Source organism: Camelus bactrianus, chromosome 32 (assembly GCF_048773025.1).
Source record: "Camelus bactrianus isolate YW-2024 breed Bactrian camel chromosome 32, ASM4877302v1, whole genome shotgun sequence".
Lineage (NCBI taxonomy): Eukaryota > Metazoa > Chordata > Mammalia > Artiodactyla > Camelidae > Camelus > Camelus bactrianus.
Window position 1 is genome coordinate 187,682 of NC_133570.1, and position 22,205 is coordinate 209,886.

General features: G+C 45.9%; 1 protein-coding gene across 10 annotated transcripts; it reads left to right on the plus strand.

Moving 5' to 3' along the window:
• The first annotated feature begins 5,342 nt into the window (after positions 1-5,342).
• Positions 5,343-21,815, plus strand: ZNF605 (zinc finger protein 605). Of its 10 annotated transcripts, none has more exons than XM_074356697.1 (8): positions 5,343-5,417; positions 6,359-6,424; positions 9,550-10,039; positions 11,200-11,287; positions 11,689-11,864; positions 14,274-14,394; positions 14,975-15,067; positions 16,900-21,815. In XM_074356697.1, the coding sequence occupies exons 5-8, from the start codon at positions 11,850-11,852 to the stop codon at positions 18,693-18,695; spliced, it is 2,025 nt and encodes a 674-aa protein (XP_074212798.1). In that variant the 5' UTR covers positions 5,343-5,417; positions 6,359-6,424; positions 9,550-10,039; positions 11,200-11,287; positions 11,689-11,849; the 3' UTR covers positions 18,696-21,815. The 10 variants fall into 10 exon arrangements, with proteins under 10 accessions (XP_074212798.1, XP_074212797.1, XP_074212802.1 ...); XM_074356696.1 differs by having other exon boundaries at positions 9,550-9,670; positions 9,949-10,039; positions 11,200-11,864; XM_074356701.1 differs by lacking the exon at positions 11,200-11,287 and having other exon boundaries at positions 9,550-9,670; positions 9,949-10,039.
• Positions 21,816-22,205: the final 390 nt, after the last annotated feature.

Below are 22,205 nucleotides of genomic sequence, written 5' to 3' on the forward strand. Positions count from 1 at the left end.
TGGAATTACTGACTCCCCAATACATGAATGCACTCTGTCTCATGGGATAGCCACAGCATGAAGAAGCACTGTAACACATTTTCAGCACTCAAGTCAAGTTGCAAATCCTCCAAATTAATTCTTGACTAGGCCAGTGAATTCTGAGCCCACTATATTGATGAACTGTGGTGTGACCTGTCATTTGAACCATGTAAAGTATTCCCGTGGCCCTCACATGGCATATCCTTCTTTTCTCCCTCTTTGCATATCCTTTATTTTTTTCTCTACTTAAATTCGAAGGTTCGAGTAAGTAAGGGCTCCTATGTATTTTGTTTCTGATTTTTGCAATCAGTAGATTCTCATCAGCCAGTTAGTTGGTTAGTTGATGGTTAATGGGTTAGTTTATTTACAAGGAATATGCCTAGAAAAATTATTTCTTCATTTTTGAAATTCTTTTTCATGATCGTTTCTTCTCAGTGTCAGCTTTCCTGATCGTCCATTCTCTTTCTGTGTTTTGTTGGGGTGGGTGGGATGGAGGGGAATGGAAATCTACTGTGTAAGCCAAGGATTTTAATACTAAGGGACTCAGCAAAGGATGAGACAAATTTATTTCTCTAACAGAGATTTATAAGCCAGCCAGAACAAGGAGTATATACTGCAGTAGGCTGAGTTTTGCTAGAAACACACTTTGTAATGGAGATTGATGAGCAGGTTGTTTGTGAGGGAAGGAGGGAAACAGGACTGGACAGAGGGAAAATTTGAAGAGTTCCATTGTCAAAGGAAGCCTCAGCTAATCCCACAAAAATTTCTGAAGCTGGTCCTTCAGAGATTTCCAAAATTGAGGCAAAGGGGTGAGGACTTTTTACCCCCATATTGACCAGCTGTTGGATACAGGATGTCCCCAAGAAGGACACTTATCTTAGGTGAGGCAGCTCCCTTCAGCTTGTTATGGAAATGACAGGCCAGCCAAGAAACAAGCACCACTCAGAGGGTTGGAGTACTCGGATTTATTACGCCAGCGGGCTCAGAGGGGCTTCTGCTCCAAAGCTCTGAGCACCTCTAAGATGTGTGCATGAGGTTTTATAGGGTTAACTACAAGCTTGGGGTATTCAGCCAATAGGCATGGAACAGCTTTAGCAGCATCATTATCACAAAAGTAGAGGCAGGGAGGCAGCAAACCAACATTTCAAGGCCAGATATGTCTCTTTGAAAATCCAGCTGGCTAGCAAAAACACATGAGCAGGGAATCAGCAAACCAACACTAATTAACTTAGATTTACAAGTTAGCCCAGCAGAACTCAAATCAGTAATCCAACGCTTGATACACTTAGATTTGTGAGTTAGCTTGTTAGCCCAGCCCGGCTTTTCCTTTACCAACTGAGGGCAATTTCTTGAGAAGGACTCATTTATGGCCCCTCAGAAGGCACCACAGTTGTTATCTGGAGGAGTGAGTGCCTCAGTCCTGAAGGAGGTTGTAGGTTGTATACCAGAGTACCAACGACGCACACAGGGCAGTAAACCACTCAGATAAGACTGCCCATGGGCATTTTAAAGATTTTGCAAGAAAATCAGCCTATTGTTATGAAGTCAGTTTCTAAACAGAACTAGGCAAAACTACTGGGAGATATACCCTGGGTAGAGTCAGTACCTATACTTAATGAGGAAATTCATTCGATTTGTGTGAAAAGTAATATTTATACCAATAATGATTTCCAGATTTTGATGAGGTATGTAGAGTTGGAGTCACCTACATTTTTTTCAGCTAGAAAAATTTCTCGTTATTTTTCATTCAGAAAAGTTGAGCTTGAAATTTCACACAAATTCTTCGGTGAATAGGCCTGTATTGCATTTTTCTTTTCTGAGTCACAACTTTGTATTTAGACCACCCAGGTTTGGATTTTTGATCTACTAGTAAATAGCTTGTGGCACTGGGTTTAAATAAAAGTGGTTGGTAAATGTTACCTACAATCACAGTGCAATTCTTGTCATTACAAAGAATGTATAGTTGCAGGGCAGTGGTCTTGGAAGCCCTTGAAGGTTTTTGGTTAGCACCAGCAATATAAATTGATACTTAACAAAGATAAGTCTTAAAACAAATACAGAATGTTTTGGAGGTTGGGGAGATTAGTGGGAGAGAGTTTACCACTTGTTATATGACTGCAGATACACAATGAAGAGTATGATTCTAAACTGGCTTCTCCAATTCCTTAACCTCACAATACTTTCCTATATTTTCATTTCCCTCGATTGTGTCCAGTGGTTTCCAAAGCTTAGGATTTGTTGGAATCACCTAACTTAGTAAAAACATGTGTTCTTTACTCAGAGGATGAAACTTGGATATTTGCATTTTAAATAAACTTGCTACATGAATATGATGCTTGCCAAAGCGTGAGAAGCACTGATTTACCTCTTTCTCTGATATCCTTTCTCACTTTGCTAAACAAAAATCTCTTAATTTTCAGTGCTCTTATCCAATTTTGAGATTGCAAATCCACAGTCAATAGCTGCTTGTGCCATTCATGTCTCATTGGTGTTATCTGAAGTTCAGTGATCCCACTTTTAGTACAGAAGTCTCCTTACTTCTAAAATATGAAATCAAAGTAGGAGGGTTTTTTTTTTCTTTCATTTTCAGACCGGAAGTCTAGGATATCTGTGAAGATAACTCATCCCAACACAAAATGATGAAACAACTTTTAAGCCATGGTCTTAAGTGTTCCAGTTTCAGAGAGAATTAGGAATGTAAAGGCTAGTACATGAAACAGAAGGGAAATCAGAAGACACTATCAGGACCTAGCAAGGAATCTCTTCTTTCAGCCAGCATACAAACCTTCACCTATATCTGAGAATTCTTACTGGAGAGAAACTTTACAAACATCTAAGGGTGAAAAATATCTTAGCTCTAACACAACTCTAGCCCAACACCAGAAAACACATGCTGGAATCAAATTCTTTGAAGATAATTCCCTCATGTACAGAGCAAACGTTACTCAACATCCTATAATTTATAGTGCAGAAAGTCTCTCTGAAGGCAATGAATGAAAATGTGTGTGTGTGTGTATGTGTGTGTGTGTGTGTGTGAGAGAGAGAGAGAGAGAGAGAGAGAGAGAGACTGGGACAAGCTGTACCCCAGAAATTGACACATTGTAACTGACTATACTTCAATAAGTACATAAATAAATAAATAAATACAATGAATGTGGTAGTCTTTAAATGTTACTTACTCCTTATTGAATATCAGCATACTTATACTAGATAAAAGGTCCTAACTATAAGTAATGTGCGAAGAGTTTTAGTTATTGCTCAAGCCTTGTTAAACATCAGAGAATTCATACTGAAGAAAGACCCTGTGAAATATAACGTGTGATAAACCTTTCAGACACTGTGAAGACTTCATTACACATCAGAGACTTCTAATCCAAGAGTCAGCTTTAACTAAATTAAGCCAAGAGAACAGGTCCTATGCCCATTCTGAAGAGTTTGAAGAATCAGTTATAGGGGTATTAATTAAATTGCCTACTTAAAAAACAAAACCTTCTGTGCCATTTAAAAAGGCACTAAGTAGTTGATCCAACTTAGATGATCGATTGATTTATCACAATCAATTAGCACCAGGACCTAGGGATGATCATACTAGGTGAAATAAATCAGACAAAGACAAATATCACATCATGTCACTCACATGTAGAATCTAAAAAAAAGTTAAAAATGAATTTATTTACAAAACAGAAACAGAGATAAAAAACAAACTTATGGTTACCAAAGAGAAAGGGTGGGAGGAGGGATAAATTAGGAGTTTGGGATTAGCAGATAAACTACTATATATAAAGTAGATGGGGGGAGGGTATAACTCAGTAGTAGAGTGTGTGCTTAGCATGCATAAGGTCTGAGTTCAATCCCCAGATCCTCCATTAATAAATAAATAAATAAACAAACAAACTACATCTCCCCCTCAGGAAAAAAAAAGACATAAAACAGTTAAAAAGAAGGCTCTGAATCAAATATCACCAAATATGAATATGTGATCATTTGACACTTTATGATATCATTCTCTATACTTTTGTGTATTTTTAAAATAGTCTCAATTTAAGCAAACAATATAGGTGATTGTTTTATGATTTCTAATGGTAACACTTCTTATACTGTTATCCACTTAACAGAGACATTTATTTTTACATGGTGAAGCAGTAGTTTCTCAACGCTTCTGTATGTGGGATTTTTTAAAAACAGACACTCTAGGTTGAATTTATTTAATGATTTTTTTCAGTATTTAATGAGATGATGATGCGTGTTTTCCCCTTAATCTATTGATACAGTGAATTATGTTAGTTTATAAAGCCTTGCAATGACTTTTATTTGGTTATGGTATATACTTTCAGATGTATTGCTTGATTCCACTTTTTTTTTTTCAGAATTTTCACATAAATATCATAACTGAGACAGCTTTAGAGTTTTTTTAAATTTACCTTTGTCTGGTTATGGTATAACTATTTTGCTACCTTAATGTTAAGAAAAGTGTTCTGTCTAAGGGGGTGGGTATAGGTTAGTGGTAGAGCACATGTTTAGCATGCATGAGGTCCTGCGTTCAGTCCTTGGTACCTCCATTTAAAAAAAAAAAAAAAGAGTCTGCCTAGATTTTTCTGGCAATTGTTTGTTAAGGATTATATTCTTTGATAATGAGGATTCACCAATTAAAACATATGAGCTTGTAGCTAAAAACATTGTTAACAATCGCTGTAGGTCTCAAAAGATACTATTTTCCCAAGTTAATTACTCAATTATCCCTTTAAATCATGTACTTCATTAGATTGAAATTTTATTAACATACTGCATAGAATTAATACATAAAATTGAGCAAAATATTCTTTCACAAATATTTAAATTTGTATTTTACGGCCAATTCTCTTTTTTCATTGCCAATTGTGCTGTTTCTCTGCTTTTTAATAAAAACCTATGGTATGATTTCATATTTTATTTAAAAAATGGATTCAAGTCAGCTTTTTCTCGTTTAATTCCTCAGTTTATATTTTTATATCCATTAACTTCCTCTCTTTACCTAATTACATTTAATTTCTCCCTCAATCCCTCAATTCACTTATTTTCATTCTTTTTGGATGGATGTACTTAGTGTTAGACTGGAGGCACTAACACTTACCTACATTACTCGCTTTGAATTTATAAATTACTTTGCTCTGCGATCAAAAACGGAAAGGTGAACATACTTTGAGCGGGCAGGGCAGGCTACACCCCACCTGGCGCCCCCAAGTCCTCGCAGACCGCACAGCGCACACCGCACACCGCAAACCTATCAAGCCTGGGAGGCACGCCGCAGAGCCCTCTGGGAAATATAGTTTTAAAGCGAGTAGGACTCTGGGAAATGTAGTTCTTCGCGTACACTTCCGCGGCCTGGCCTTGTCCTCCTTCGCGCTGTGGCCTGAGGGGTAAGCGTGTGTGGGGTGGGGAGCGGGACTCGAGGCTGCGGGCCGGGGGTGGCCTCTGCGTCCGACGGGGGCCCACAGTGACCCCCGCGCGGACCGGCCGACCGCGACGCCAGCGTGGGAACGAACCAGCTCCGGGGCGGGTGCGGGCAAGGTGCGGAAGGACGGCCCTGCCGCGCAGGCGCCGATCCCGGTCCAGGTCGGGGGCGGGGGTGAGGCTGTGGGGGAGGGGGCCGCGGGGGGGGGGGCCATGGGGCGACAGGAGGGAGCGGGGTCGTGGGGGGCCGTGCCTAGGGGGCAGGGGCGCCTGTAGGGATGCGTGTGATTGGCAATGAACGTGGGAGTCAGGAGGGAGGTTTTGGGGGTCGGTGGCAGGGCCTCCCGTGGTGATGGGTGAGGAGGGGATACTGTGTGAGTGTGATGGGTGTGAAGGGATACTGTGGAGCTAATTAATTTGGAGACACTTGATGTCAAGATAAATGTCTATGAAAATAAGTAATTTGGGCTTTGGGAGAGGTGAGTGGTTGTGAAGCCAGTGGGGGGAATTAACTGGGTTATGGGGGCCTCTGGGAGGGGCTTTTGGGGGGACTCCTTAGATTTTCGGGGCGGTAGCTCAGGGGTCCAGGCAGCAGGCATTGGGAGTGAGGGAGCTGCCCGCTGAACTGAGTGGGGAAGCCCTGGGGTGAGAGTGAGCGCTGGGAATATAGGTTGAGGGTTTATAGGAGTAACTGTGAGTAGTGATTTGGGTCCCTTGGGGTTGGTGACTGGGCTTGTGGGGATGAATGATAAGGCCCCGAGGGCGGGGGGTCTGCTTGGGGGGCATTTAGAGGGCTCAGATTGGTCAGACCAAGGATTTCATTGGCAGGAAAACCCGGTGGTTCTGACAGTTTGGGTTTGGCTTGAGCCCTGAGGGAGGATAAGAAATCTACTCTCTTGTGTTCTAGGAAACAGCTTGCTGGAAAGGCCCCGCCCCTACGTGACTCCCTTGTTTACCTATGACAGGATCACAGGTAAATATGACACCGTCCCGTCAAACTCTCATCCCTTGTCTCATGCATGGTTAGCTGAACTGTTTGTCCCTACCGATCAAAATGCTCATTAACCAAACTTTGGTTAAGCTCCTCTCCTCCCAGTTCCCTAAACTTTGGTCCACCCTCAGCTTATAGCCCCTCCTGAGAACTGGCCGGCCTCTGGTAAAATATTCTCTGATCTGTCTGGTCACCCTGCCCTTTGACCCAGCTTCCCTACACCTTGCAGAGATGTTTGCCCTCTTATGGCTGCAGTGTTCTCCCCCACCCCAATAATAAATCTTTGGAGTAAACTACTTCTTTGCTAAGTCTGCTTTGTTTTTTACTGGACAGTTCAATGGTAGCTTTTTCGGTGGAGGGGAATGACTGGGGTGGCCTGTGAAGGAGAGTTGTCTAGGCCCAGGTTTGGGGGTCTTGTAATGGAGGTATCACATTGGAGCCTGTGTGTCCGTAAGGAGTCTGGACACAAGTTGACAGGTGGCCTGTTGGGGGCTTGGGAGTGAGTGGAAAATGGGGGTGGTAATGAGTGTCATTTGCAGGGCTAGGGGTGTGGGTGTTGGTGCAGAGCTGGAGGCCCTCACTGGGTGATGACCTGTGGGGGTGTCACTGAGTGGTGTGAGCATGGAGTGGATTAGAGAGTGGGTATCCTTGAGGTGAATGGCTGGCAGCCCTGTGTGATGAGGACTGGGGACCCCTTGGGGTTTAGTGAGGGGCCAGTTTAGGTGGTGGGTGGTAGGAGATAGCAAGCCTGAGGAGGGGGTCTCTGAGAGCCGTTATTGGACACCTGTAAAGGCGAGTGAGTGGGTCCTGTAGAGAGAGTGATTGGAGTTCTGCAGGGGTCCTTTGGGACTCAGCATTTGGGGTTTCACTGACTCAGCTCCTAGTCAGTGAATAGACCGTGGAGATTACTGAGTGGGGTTTGGAGGAGCCAGTGATGGGGTTTCTTGGCATCAGTGTTTAGGAGCCTGCGGGAATCAAGAGGTAAGGGGCTACGCAGTTGTAATCAGTCAAGGGGTCTGTAGGAATGACTGTGGACAGTGCGCAGGGCCGAGTGAGGGAAACCCTGGTGTGACCAGGAGTGAAGGATTCTGTGGGTATGCGACCAGGGGTGGGGCTGTGGAGAGCCTTTGGGGTCCATTAATCCATGTACTTGTACGGGTCGGTTTTGTCACTGGGGGCTGGCAGTTGAAAGCTTTGCTAGAGGAGTCACTGTGGACCCACAGTCTGTGTAATTGACAGCCCAGACATCCTGAATGGTGGGCATGGGTTTACGGGGCTCAGGGGTTGTGTGGTCTGGAGACTTGTGCGGGGCCAGTGTGTTCGGTGATCTGGGGGCTGGAGACTTCCCAGTCAGTTTGTGTGACTGAGGCCATCTTTGGAACCCGTATTTGAGGGGCTTTGTGTGTTGGGGATCACGGGCCCTGTGAGGGCGGTGCTTTGGGGTGTGGGTGGATCTGCATGAGTGTTGGCTCAGGCCAGACTCTTGTTGTGACTTCTGTTAAATAACCATGTTGTCCTGTGTTCTCTGGCCCCTCTCACCCAGAATGTGACTGTGTTGGTCAGCGATGGCTCCTTTTACTTGAGTATTTCCTTGTTAAAAGTTCTCGGAGACCCTAAATCCTCCCCCAGGCTGGGTAAACCCCATCACCCTCCTCCATCCCTGAACCACCTCCAGCCCTTTGTGTCTGAGGTTCCTTGAGGTCTTCTGCAGCCTCCCAAGGTGGGCTCCTCCTCCTCTTCAGGGCTCAGCTAAAAGTCATCTCCCAGAGGCCATCTTGAAGGAGTGTCCTGCATCCACCCGCTTCTGAGCGCTCTCACCATCTGAAGTTTACTTGTATGTCTGTTTCCCGTCCCAGGATATAGTTCTTCAGGGGAAGAGACCCTGTCTGTCTTCAGTGGTTTCTCTCCCATGCCCAGAACACGGCCAGGTAGTAAGAGGCATTCAGCAAATGACTGCTTTCCTGGCCTGTAAGTGAAGCTGAGTGTGTGTGCACGTGGGTACCAGCGCGTGAGCCTGCGTGTGTGAGTTCACTTGAAAGATCTGAGATGGACGTGACAGCGGAGTGCGAGAGCATGTTGGGATCCTGGAGGAGGAACCAGGGTGACTGTTCTGGATGTTTGTAGGGTTGGCGAGTCCCCTTTTCCAGAGGAGACAGCTGCCAAGGACCTAAGCATCAATCCCAGAGGGGTCCAAATGAAACAGAACCTTCCATGGCAGGTGGGCCTTCATCTCAGGGACCCCAGGTTTAGCAAGCAGTAACTCTGGGGTCTGTTTTTCACTCGACTTCCTAGACCAGTGGGTCCCTGACCTGCGCCCAGCAGCCGGGAGGAACTCCCTGAGCATCTCGGGAAGAGGCGCTTTTCCTCTGGATGTTGCTCTCTGCTCTCCCAGGGCATTTTTCTTGAGCGATCTGTTCTCAAGCGCTTCACTCTTTACCTTGGGACTGTAGAGTCCCGTGTCCTTCGGGGGTCTGACCTGTATGTCTTTGGCACGCCACACGTGGGCAAAGCCATGTTACGCTTCCCCCTCGACTCGCAGGAGTTCTTCCTGCCCTGGATGCCCTTGCTCTGCCTTCCACCACTGTTTCAGGTCCCAATTCAAAAATCCAGTCGCCTTTCCAGACTGACTGTGGTCTTGGCGGCTCCGCAAGATGCTCATCCCCTTGTTAACCTTGGGACCTGCCTCCTGTCCCTGGCCTGAGTTTCCCAAGAGGGTGACATTTAAGGCCCTCAAGACCATGCCAGGAGCTGGTCACGTGGTCTATCCATCTCTCTATTCCAGGGGGATGCTGAAGGCACCTCCGCCCCCACCCCGTTCTTTGACAGAACAACTGCTTTAAATCTGGTAGGGATTACATCCTCTCTTTCCTCAACTTACTTCCTAGAAAGGTGCCCAGTGACCATCCGCCACCTTTGGTCTTCCTTGCAGCCTGTTGGCCCGTGGAGACCAAGCTGAGAGCTGGGGGGTTTGGGGGGCGCTTAGCAGCCACTCCCAGACGACAGGTGTGGACCACAAGCACTAGACAAATCTCAGTTGGCAGGTAGAATTTGTCCCTCATGTCTCCAGGTTTACTGGATACCATGTTTTTTTGGTTATTTCCTTTCAGGTGTCTTCTTATGAAGGAAGTAACATCTCTGTGCAACCCGTGCCTGGGAGGTCCTTGGCTCTCATCCCATATCTGGCTGATGTAAGTGACCTGGTTCCTGAGCAGTGAAGAAATTTAAAGTGTAAGTATTTATGTGCATCAAGACATAGTGTTTTTTATTACAATGCTTAACTCCTGTTCCGATAATCCGGCCTAGAATGATCTCTGTTATACAGTTTGTGATCTTTTAAAAAGGTTTTAAAATAGTGGTTGTATTCATTTATTTGATTATTTGGCTTGTGGGGGGGAATAATTTAAACCCAAATCTGCCAATCCAGAGAACTATTCCACAGAAGTAGAAGAGAAAGAATAGTTTCAATATTGAATAAAAGTTAAACCAGAATGTGATGCCCACCTCAGGCAGTCGGCCAGAGAGATTGCAGGAGACAGGAAGAGATCGCACCCTTTTCCGTACCAGGCACATGCAAGCCATTATACACACGTTCTCAAGGTAAGTGTTAATTTAGGGGGAGGGTAGAGTTCAGTGGTAGGGCACCTGCTTAGTATGCACAAGGTCCTGGGTTCAATTCCCAGTGCCTCCGTTAAAAATAAATAAATAATAAACCTAATTACCTCTCCCCGAAAAGGAAAAAAAAAAAAAAAAGAAGATAGGTGATAATTTGTCACACATAGTTCATCCTAAACTTACCTGGTAGTTGGGGTGGCTGTCTGTGTTAGGTAGTTGCCTTTATCCAAAGGAAAAGTATACTTCTCATGTCTTTATGACGGGAGGTGATTTTACAACTTGGAGCCAGGTGCCAGGGTCAGGCCGATTAGGCTCCTGTCCTCCCAGAGACTGGGAGACACGGAGGTGTCTTCCTGGATGATTTCAGTGAGACAGCTCCCAGGTCCTTAAGAAAGACATTCTTGAGTTGTTAAACTGGATGAGATTTAAGATTTACATCCATCTCAAAGGGGCCGGGAAAGAATTTGTAATTACGGGTTTTCTGCAGTAAGTGGTCTTTGAGTCAGGGCCTGGAGAGTCTTTTTCTCCTTAATTTGTATTTGTCCTACAGGCCTCAGAGCTTTTATCCCCCTAGAGGTGTTACCTACTCTGCTACTCTGGTAATTTCCATTCGGGAAGGGCTGAGGCCAGGCCTTAGAAGCAAAGAGGAGAGGGAAGGGGCCCCAGGGCCAACAGTGTGGACCTTACAGAACGACTGGCTGGCCCCAGATCCCACCACCTCTCTGAGCAGCTGCTCCGGTCAGGGATCAGAGACCCTTGGAAAGAAGTAGATTGTGGAGCCATTTCCTGTGGTCCAGAGGGACGTGAGTGCCCACAGGCAGCCGGGAGCCCTTGCCTTTTCCCCGATTCCTAAACTCAGCAGGGATTTTGATCTGCTTTCTGTCACCCCTTGGAAACCTGTGGCCTGAGCTGTTCAGCTGATTTCTGATGGGAAGGGAGGCAGTATTTGCCCCAATGTGAGCCGAGAAAGAAAGAACATCAAAGATTTCCTTAGGTCCCTCTTCTCACTGCTCAGGGCAGTAACCCCGGCGTAAACTCACACATGAGCAGCAGCTTCGCTTCGACCTCCATCTCCCCCTGCGGTCTGTCCTCTTGTTTTGTCATTTCTTTTAGTTCCTCTGATCTGTGCTTTCCTTCTGCTCCAGGGCTGATTCTGAAGTAGAGGGCCAGCACCCCAGGCTGCTTCACCCTCTTGATATAAAAGCCGTTTACTGTTCACTGTCCTGTCTGGAAGTGAGTTGCGTTTTACTCTGTAGCATGTGCATTTCATGTGAGTGCCCTGGGAAATGGTGCCACAGAATGAAGGAGCCAAAACTGTATCTCCAGACTTTGTTGACGTCTCTGCAGAGCGATTAGAGGCAGTGGGGCTGCCCCAGGGTCTTTGGTTGAACCACTAAGGCAGGTGGCTCCCATCTGGCATTCCCAGGTGGGAGCCAGGGCTGCAGAGCTCAGCTTGTGGTACCGGTCTGGCCTGGCCGCTGTCCGGGTCAGCTGACACGTGCCAGTAGTTCATATTCCATCCTGTGTCTTAACCACTAGCAAACAACCCACCTGAGTTCCCATAAGAGAGAACCAAGCTTGCGGTCCCCAAATCAATTTCATCATCTAAAATGAAGTTCCCACTGCACCTTCAGGCCATGGCTTTCAGGAACAAGATGACTCACATGAGATAAGAAAGAAGAGGCCTCGGGACTTGGGGTGCACTCTCAGAGCTAAGGCCTTTGACCAGAGGCCTTTGTCCAGAGCACTGGGACAGAGAGAAGTCACAGAGCTTATTTCTCAAGAACAGCGGAAGATGATGAAGTCACAGGTGAGTTATTTGTTTATCCTCCACCAGTGTTTTCTGTGGATGTGAGGAGGCTTGCAGGGATCGCTACAACCCACAGGAAGGATCTAAACACACTTAAATTATAAACAGAGGAAATACAGACTTGGGAAGGGAGATGTCAGAAGAAGCACTGAGTGGATCACAGAGCCGTACAGACGTCTTGAAGGTGGGACATGGCCGTATAGGAAATGAGGTCCGTCCGTCCTTGTTAAGCGTTGAGCTGCGAGCTTTCATCAGGTATCCCAGGAATAGCTGCGTGAATTCCTCTCTCTAAAAGCAGACCCTTTGCTCAGTAAAAGCGCACATTTCCTGACGAAGAAGACAATTTTTTGTTTGTTTTTAACACCTTTATTGTGGTCTGGTTCCTGTACAGTAAACTGCACACATTTCAGATGTACAATTTGATGAATTTTGATAGATGTGCACACCCACGAAACCACCACCACAATCAAGGCAGCTAACATTTCCATCACTGCCCAAGAGGTGCAATTTTCAAATTCCCAATTTATCCCTTCCCACCTCCTTTACCTCCTGGTAACCGTAAGTTTATTCTTTATGTCTGTGAGTCTGTTTCTGTTTTGTAGATAAGTTCATTTGTGTCCTTTTTTTTTTTTTTTTTTTTTAAGATTCCACATATAAGCAATATCATAGGGTATTTTTCTTTCTCTTTCTGGCTTCACTGAGAATGATGACCTCCAGATCCATCCATGCTGCTGCAAATGGCATTATTTTACTCTTTTTTTATGGCTGAGTAGTGTAGCAAAGGCGTTTTGATTGCTATTTTTGTAGATGACACTCTGGTTTTAGGGAAGAAACCTAAATCATCTGGCAGAATTTGTCATCACAAAACCTTCGCCCCTATAAATACTCTCCTAGTTGGAATTTTGATAGGTTTTAGGTGGAAGTGTTTTTGCTTCTGTTGCTGGACACGAGGGCATCTGCCTCTCCTGACTTTCGGCGACTCTCCCCCCGCGTTGTCCCCTTGGGAACTGGGCAGGGATCGGGGCCCAGTGCAGATGCAGGGGTCAGCTCCCTGCTCAGGGAGCCCTAACAGAAGTACCCGGCAGCTTTATGAACTCAGGTCAGGAGAAAGGGAACGGGGGCTGAGTCGGAGTGGGTAACATGTCTTCAGGCCCGCCTCCCCGCAGAAGGAGGTCTTAGGGAGGCACCCAAGAAGGGCCCCTGCCAGGGGCCTCAGGTAAAGACAGGATGCACAGGAGCATGACTGCAGCCCCTTGGAGTCTGTGGCCCATAGGCTGCGTCCCAGTCTTTGTGGGGAGGGCAGCCTCCCCCGTGAAGCCTGCCAGGTCATGCCTTTGTAACTGCCTGTGGTCGGACCTGAAGAGTCACGCATAGGTTCTAAACAGTCAGATTCCTCAGTGCCACCGCCTTGATTTGTCAGGACCTGAGTGAGAGAAAGGCTACCTCATGGTGGGCCTGAATGGGTCAGGCTTTGAGGCGCTGAGCCAAGGACTGGGGAATTAATCCAGGGCAGCAGCAGACGGGGCCCTGAGGAAGACCTCCCGAGCAGATGATAGGCCGCTTCCCAGACTGAATGTGGTCTCAGCAGTTTCCGAATCGGGAAGCGTGTCCCAGTGCATCAGGAGGCTTCTCACGTTGCCACGTGAATCTTTCTGACGCAGCACAGGTTTGGCTGGCAGCTGGAAGCTGGCCTAGACGCCCACCAGGGCTGAGACAGTGAGGCTCCTGCAGCTGGGGTCTGTACACCAGAAGTGCAGTCCCCTAGGGCACGTGGTCCTCCCAGAAACCAAGAATCAACAGAGCCAGGGCGCCCCACGCAGAACATACTTCAGTCAGGCAGTGAGGTTAATGGGGCCCCCAGGGCAGTTTTTTGCTGCAGGCCTTCCTGCCCAGGGCACTACCCCAGACCTCAGTGGCTGGAAACAGACATTTATCTCAGTTTCTGTGAGTCAGGAGTCTGCCAGCTGCTTACCCATTTGGTTCTGGTTGAGGGTCTCTTATAATCAAGATGCTGAGAAGGGTCACATCTCAAGGTGCGGTGGGGAGTTGACCTCCTCCAGGCTCGCTCTCATGGGTGTTGGCAGGTTTCAGGTCCCTGTCCACAGGGCTACCTCACCACGTGGCAGCTGGATCCCCTCAGAGAGCAGGAGAGGGTTCCCAAGATGGAAGTCACATTCTTTTATAAACTAATCGTGGAAGTGAGACCCATCACTTCTGCCCTCTTCCAGTCAGTGGAAGCAAGTCGGTTAGTCCAGCCCATGTTCAGGAGAGGAGGATTAGACAAAAGCATGAATTCCAGGAGCTGGAGATCACGGGGTCCACCTTGGAGGCTGCCTACCACTGTAGGGAGGAAAGCCTGCATTCGACAGAGAATTAATTACTTCAGACTGAACAGAGATGCTTTTGCAGATATCGTTTGAGGATGTGGCAGTGGATTTCACGTTGGAGGAGTGGCAGCTACTTAATCCGACTCAAAAGAACTTGTACAGAGAGGTGACGCTGGAAAACTACAGCAATCTAATGTTCCTGGGTAAGAACAGCCTTACGAAATATGTGCAATGCAATAACCATGGGGCCCCTAAGATATTACTGATTCTATTTTATTTTATTTTTGTTTTCCTTTGGGGGGTAATTAGGTTATTTATTTATTTTTTAACTGAGGTACTAGGGGTTGAACCCAGGACCTCATGCATGCTAAGCATGTGCTCTTCCACTGAGCTGTGCCCTCCCCCCTAGATATTACTGATTTTATTTTATTTTATTTTATTTTATTTTATTTTATTTTATTTTATTTTTGTTTTCTTTGGGTGGGGGGTAATTAGGTTTCTTTTTAGAATTTATTTACTTTTTTTTTTAACAGAGGTACTGGGGGTTAAACTCAGGACCTCATGCATGTTGAGCACGTGCTCTTCCACTGAGCTGTGCCCTCCCCCCTAGATATTACTGATTTTAGATTTAAGTTTCAAATGTCAAAGATTCTTTGATTTCTGTATCCAATGGAAAGATTTTCATTTGCTTACTTTTGTTTTACAGCGTCTCTAGTGAAAAACCCTCTATATTTGAGTCCCTCTGCCCAAGCAATTGGGATTCTCTGTGTTTCCAATTGACAGGTTATCAGATTTTCAAACCTGATGCGATTTTCAGGCTGGAGCGAGAAAAGCCATGGGTAGCAGATGAAGAAACCCTAAGTCAGGGCTTTTCAGGTGAGAAATAATCAGGTGCAGGGCATGCAGTGAAGTGAAGTCTCGGGTCTCTGGTGATAGGTGGCCTTTGGAAATGTCACTCATAGGCTGTGTTTAAAGTTCCTGTGTCTGCAGCGTCGACTCAGGATGAGTGGCAGGAGCGCCTCCTGCCCTCTGACACGCTCTCTGTCCTGGTCTCCACGTCGCGGTGCGTCCCCTCTGGTGGGGCGGATGGCGACAGGTGCCGCCTCTTGTGCGCACGGTGGCTCAGTCACTCGGGACCTCCCCCTTGGACAGGGCTTCCCTTCCTAGCTCCCCCCTCCCCCCGTTGGCTTTTCCTTCTCTCCTGCCCCAGTCCAACCTGCAGAGGTAGGCTTGTTTCTTCCTCTTGAAGGATTCATAACTTATTTCCTGTTTTAGGTGATACCGATTATCTTTGAGTTTCTGTGATTATTTTTCTTCTCTCTCTCCAATTTGTCAGATTTCTGTTTCAGAGCCACAGAGAGTAGACGGTGAGTCTGTGGATAGAGAATGACAGTCGAGCTTCCAGGGCATTGTGTCCTTTTTTTTTTAATTCCACATATAAGTGATACCATTTTTTGATACAAAAATTAAGAAATTTTTTACTCGCATTTTATGAAAGTTTTCTGTAAACTCTTCCAATGGATCTCACACTTAATATGTTCACATACGACTCTTGCTTTTAACCTCTAAACTTCTCTCTTCAGTCTCTAAAATCTCAGTGAATAATATTATCATCACCACTCACGTATGCTCAAAACATTGAATCCTTTCATTCTCCGTGTCAGCTGCTCTAGTCCTCATAATTCTGATATGTGTAAGAGATAGATGAGGCTTTCTCTCCCCCAAAAATTACCCCGCTGAAAATAAGTAATTGCCTTACATTTGAGATCTTGCCACATCTTTTATCTTGCAGAGTACTTCCTAGGAATCTTACCTCCACAATTCCTAGTAAAGAGTATCATAAAGGAAACAAACCATTAAAAGATCACTTTAAAATACTCAACAAATGGTCATATTGTGGGGATCACAAATAGTTGTACTTACCAGTTTAAAAAAAAAAACCTGCCCTAATGTTATGCAAAGAATACTTGTGGTTTGGAATAATTTCCGTGATATACAGATTCAATATCTAGATGATAGATTTGATTAAAATGTCAAAAAGCCTAAATAAAATAAAAGCTGAGCTCTGGAGAACTCTTGGATAATTCCAAAAATCAGCTCTCATGATGGTGACATTACTGATGTCAGTGATTCGGGTGATGACCTTAGTGAGAATGTTTTTTAAATGTGCCAGTAGTACAGAAAACTAAGAGAGTACCTCATCTTTCGGATGTGAAGTTGATATCGTGCACTCACTGTGCGTCGTACTCAGTGTTTCCTCCTCTATAACGTTCAGCAGTGTGTGCTAATCTTGCTCTTCTGTGTACTTGTGACTCTCAGTCGTCTCTGGTGAGGGCGCTGACCTGCCTTCTCCCTTGACCTGCTGCTGACAGCGTCTGGGCACATAATCAGTGGTCAGTAGGTCATTGTGGAGTGAGTAATCACTGCAGCGTGTGGTTAGAAATTATTCCTCTCTCTTAACTCATCATGATTACTGGAGTAGACGTCCTCTTCCCGTATTTAAAAGTCTGTGTTCATAAACATTGGTAATTTCAAAATCTGTTTTCATTTCTATTAAAATTTTTAATGGCTAATAAGTAGACATTGTATTGGGAGTTTATTTTATTTTTTTTTTTGGACTGGGATCTTAGGCTCCATTTCAGATTTATTCGATAGGCATGATCATTGGGGAAATTTACACAGTATGGTTCATTTTTTTTCCTTTTTAGAAGAAGTCGGACTAGATAATACCTTCACAATGTGGCACCAAGATACTCAGGACAAGCTGAAAAGTATGGAGAGAGGCCACAGATATGACGTTCTGGGGAAAATGTTTCATTCAAGCATTAACTTTGTTCATTTAGGAATGAGATCCCATAAATGTGGCATGGGTGAAAAAAGTTTGAAACATCCTTTTGATTTTCTTATTCCAAAAAATAACTGTGGAAGAAAGAAACTTGATGAGCTTCATAAGAGATTATTATTCTGTATCAAAGCTGACAGAACCTATGGTGGTATAAAATACTCTGATTACAGTAAGTGTGGACGAGTCAGCATCAGAGAGCTGGGGCTCCGTGCAGACCGTGCGCCACGCGCAGGGGTCTATTCATGCCTGGCGTGTGGCCGGGTTTTCAGCAGGAAGTCACAGCTTGTTGCCCATCAGAGGACTCACACGGGAGAGAAGCCCTATGGCTGCGGTGACTGCGGGAAGGCCTTCTCCCAGAAGTCACTACTCACCATTCATGAGAGGACTCATTCAGGGGAAAAGCCATATGGCTGTGGGGAATGTCCAAAAGCTTTCAGTAGGAAGTCGCTGCTCATTTTACATCAGAGGACCCACACAGGAGAGAAGCCCTACGGATGTGGTGACTGTGGGAAAGCCTTCAGCAGGAAGTCACAGCTCAAAAGGCATCAGAGGACCCACACAATAGAGAAGCCCTTTGGCTGCAGCGACTGTGGGAAAGCCTTCTCCCAGAAGTTGAAGCTCATTACACATCAGAGAACGCACACGGGAGAGAAACCCTATAAATGCAGTGACTGTGGAAAAGCCTTCTTTTGGAAGTCACAGCTCATTACTCATCAGAGAATTCACACGGGGAAGAAACCGTATGCATGTAGCGAGTGTAAGAAAGCCTTCAGCAGGAACTCACTCCTCATTAGGCATCAGAGGATTCACACAGGAGAGAAGCCCTACGAGTGCAGCGAATGTGGGGAAGCCTTCATCAGGAAACCACAGCTCATCAAACACCAGGTAACTCATACAGGAGAGAAGAACTATCAGTGTGGCAGTTGTGAAGAGGCCTTCTTTAAGAAGTCAGAACTGATGAGACATCAAAAAATCCATTTAGGAGAAAAACCCTATGGATGTGTTGAATGTGGAAAAACCTTCTTTGGGAAGTCACAGCTCCTGACACATCAGAGAACTCACACTGGAGAGAAACCTTATGAATGCAGCGCGTGTGGGAAAGCCTTCACCCAGAAGTCCAGCCTGATATCACATCAGAGGACACACACCGGTGAGAAACCTTACGAGTGCAGGGAATGTGGGAAAACCTTCAGTGAGAAGTCAAGTCTCATTCATCACCAGAGAACCCACACGGGAGAGAAACCCTTCGAGTGCAGTGAATGTCGGAAGGCTTTTGCGTGGAAGCCGCAGCTTCTTAGGCACCAGAGAATTCATACAGGGGAGAAACCCTACGAATGCGGTGAGTGCGGGAAAGCCTTTGTTCAGAAAGTACAGCTCGTTAAGCATCAGAGAAATCACACGGGAGAGAAAAGCTATGGATGCAGTGACTGTGCAAAGGCCTTCTTTGAGAAGGCACAGCTTGTAATACATCAGAGGGTTCACACGGGAGAGAGACCCTACGAGTGCAGTGAATGTGGGAAGTCTTTCACTAGGAAGTCGCACCTCATGAGGCATCAGAGAATCCACACAGGAGACAAGTACTATGGATGCGGTGAATGTGGGACCACCTTCCACAGGAAGGCACAGCTCATGATGCACCAGAGGAATCATGTGATCTAGAAACAGTGTGAGAGCAGAGGACGCAGAGTCGGCCGTCGGAGGTCAGGCGGTGTCACCTCCGAGGCCGCGAGCCGGAGAGGAGCCCTGTCAATGCAGAATTCAGAAAAAGAACTTTTTTTCTTTCAAGTGAACAACATAGGAAAGGCTTCTCCCAGAAAACACAGCTTGTTATGTATCGTGATGGTTCCTCAGTGTGGAAGTCTGGTCGGTGTTGTGATAGTACAGACCTTTCCGTCAAAAGTGACAGCGATTAAATATTTAGGAAACTGAGACAGGAGGAGAATGCTGCTGTCCTAACAAGCAAGTGAAGGATTTCATCAGGAAAGGGTAACGAGAGAGCACACACGAGGGAAACGGTATTCCGTGTTAGAGCTCTCGTGCAGAGGAGGGGTCCTAATAGTTGGGAGAACTTGATAAGTGTTATCCCATTGAAATAATCCTATAAAGAAGTGTTCATTGTATATAAATTATTGTAAGAAAGTAGTCATTTTTAAGTGGTAGCTGTGTGTTAAGCGTGAAGACTTCTGCTTCCTGCCGTGGTGGTGTACCAAGGGACAGGTAGACTCTCCCGCCTTAAACATCCAGAAACTGTACCATATGTGAAATGGCGGTTTTTAGCTGTGTGACAGGCACAGGCCCATGACCCCTGGCAGCAGTGGACCAAGTAGGGAGAGCCCTACGGCTGCCCAGCCTGCTCCATTGTGGAAGCAGCCAGCGGCAGGGCAGGGAAGGGCAGGGCAGGGCAGGGCAGGGCAGAAACCTGTCCTGCTGAACCGAAGAGAGAGGGGCGAGTGGCCCTCATTGGAGGAGCCACAGTAGCTGGAATTTGCAGGGGAAAATACTGGGTAGGAGGGAGCTTCCCTGGCGGGAGCGCTGGGGGCTACAGAAGTCTCCAGGGGGCACCTTACCCTGAACCTTTGGCTTTGGTGTTGACTTGCATGTGTGTGTGAAAGGAAACAGCCAGGAGGAGCAGTCAGCTGAGTGAGTCCTTGAGCTCAGTGCAGGGCTGGGGACACTTCCTGTGCCCACCAGGCTGGTGGAGACAACTTCTAACATGTGGGCACCAGGGAGGGTTCCCAGAAGAGTACCGTCTTGGTAGTGAAAGTCATTAACCCTAGATTGAAAGCCAACCTGGGCCCATAGGGTCTTGCCTCCAGAAACTTACCTGGCATTCCAAGAAGCAGGAACAAATGACTCATAACCAGGAGGAAAACCAGTCAATAGATAGAAAGACTGAAGTGGTTGGAATTAGTAGACCAGGATGTTCAATTAGCTAATGTAAATATAAAGTAGAGGGAAGCATGAATTTGATGAAACTAGAAGTGGAAGATATGTTTTTTAAGCCCTAATGGAACTTCTCAGGATGAAAACAACATCTGAAAATTAAAAAAAAAAAATATGGATGGAATTTAGAACAGATTAGACATAGAAAAGGGGGGGGATCAATGAATTTGCAGAATAAGAATAAAAACTATCCAAGTGGTACACACAGAAAAAGATTGGGAAGGAGGGGAGAGAACGGAAGTCATTACAGTGGTGTAATCCTCACGGAGTGGGGATGTATGTCACAGAAGGGGAGGAGGGAGACACAGAAAAAAGGACGTGAACAAATAATGACTGAAAAATACCCAATACCATGAAAAGTGTAGCTCGACATAGTCAGGAAGCTCAGAGAACCCAACACAGTAGAAACATAAAGAAAATCAAGCCAACGGACATGGTAGTCAAACTGATGAAACCCAGTGTTCAAACAACTGGAAGATGCCTGGAGAAGAAAAGACACAAGAATGACAACTGATGTCTGGTCGGAAACTGTAAATTAGAAGATGGCGGAGTGACATCATTAACTTACGGAAGGGAACCTGGAACCTGGAGTTCAGTTGCCTGTCAAAACTGTCTTTCAAAAGAGAGGACCAAAAAGACTTCTTCAGAAAAAGCAAAATCAAGAGAGAGCTCCTCATCTGTAGACCTGCCTTCAGGACACACTGAAGGGAGTTTGGGGGCAGTAGGAAGAGTCTGCTGAGTGGAAATGGTGACTCTGTGGGTGACTATGACATTTTTTTTTCTCATTTGAAAATCTTTTAAACAGGTAATGGACCGCTTAAAGCCAAAGGAATGACAACACATCAGGGGTTATGGTCTATTTAGAAGTAAAGTGTACGGGAACAGTAGCGCTTAAGTACGACTCTAAAAATAGTTGCATAGACTGCGTCATCTGAGTCAGAAGCCTGTTTCCCTGGGGCTCAGGATGACCTGTATCTGTAGCAGCAGATACAGGATGGGAATTGTCTGCACTGTGGTTCCGTATGTGTGCCAAGCATTCTCCACGAATCCACGTCTCCTTTCTCTGCTCTGCACCCAGAGGCTGCCCTCTCCAGACTGCTTCCTTGGGTTTCTGCTTAGGTTTGAATGTGGGAGGTGCTGGTAAGCCATGAGCACACGGGAGAGAGTGGGGAGAGAGAGAGGTCGGAGTGCGGGTCCCTCCTCCCTCCACCACGTTTCTGACAGTGCCTGTGTCCTGAGCAGCTGGGCTGCAGCTCCCGTCTGACCACATTCCCTCTCCCTGTCCATCAGACTGAAAGGTGGTGACTGCTTCAGGGGCTTCACCATCCCTGGTTAGTTTTCTTAATTCTGAACACAACTCTGCAAGGAGTCCCTTTACTAAATGTTCTTGAGCGAATAATTTGAGCGTACCGTTTGTTTTCTGTAACATGTTGAATGATGAATGTTTAACAAAATTCTGAGTATCGGTTCCTGGTGCATGGGGCTCCTGGAGCATAGTCTGACATCAGTCAAGATTTCCCACACTGGATATATTTTCTCTTTGTGTGTTTTGTTTTGCTGCAAATGTAAATGGCTCTGGAGGCTGTTACCGCCTGCCACATGTGCAAGTGTTCTGGCAGTTGTTCTTCAGAAGTAGAGACCAGAACATTTATGAAGTCTTATGCTACCTCTGGGTTAGGCAAACACCCCACAAGAAAGCATTGTTATTTATGTTAAATGTGTAAGGACGGGAAAAAGAAAAGCAGTTACTGAGTGAAGAAAGGGCTGATGTACTGTACTTTCCTGTACTCTCATTTTAAAGCTTTGTGCTGTGCAATTAAATATTCTCGTTCCAGATTCTTCAGTTTCTTATTCTGTATAATTCACGTAGTCTGTAACTCGAGACAAGATTTCCCATTTCAGGAGTTAGAATCACTCCTGAGAACGTCTTCAAAGGCTCCACAGCAGTTCCCACCACAGACGGCAGGCCAAGATGAAAATCAGCTTTTCTAAGATTAAAACAGAGGTGCTTCACTTATAACTTCATGAAGCATAATAAATTGGGCTGAAACAGACCATCACCGAGGCCCAGAGGGCGTAGATAGCACCCTTCCATCAGTTACCAGAGCTCTCTCAAGAATTTCAGCCTTCTTTATCTCCTCTTATCCCGTCCTTCTCTCCCACTGCCACACCAGCCTCATCTGAGGGGAGTAATTGTATGCAGCTATCCTGTGGGGCTTTCTCTTC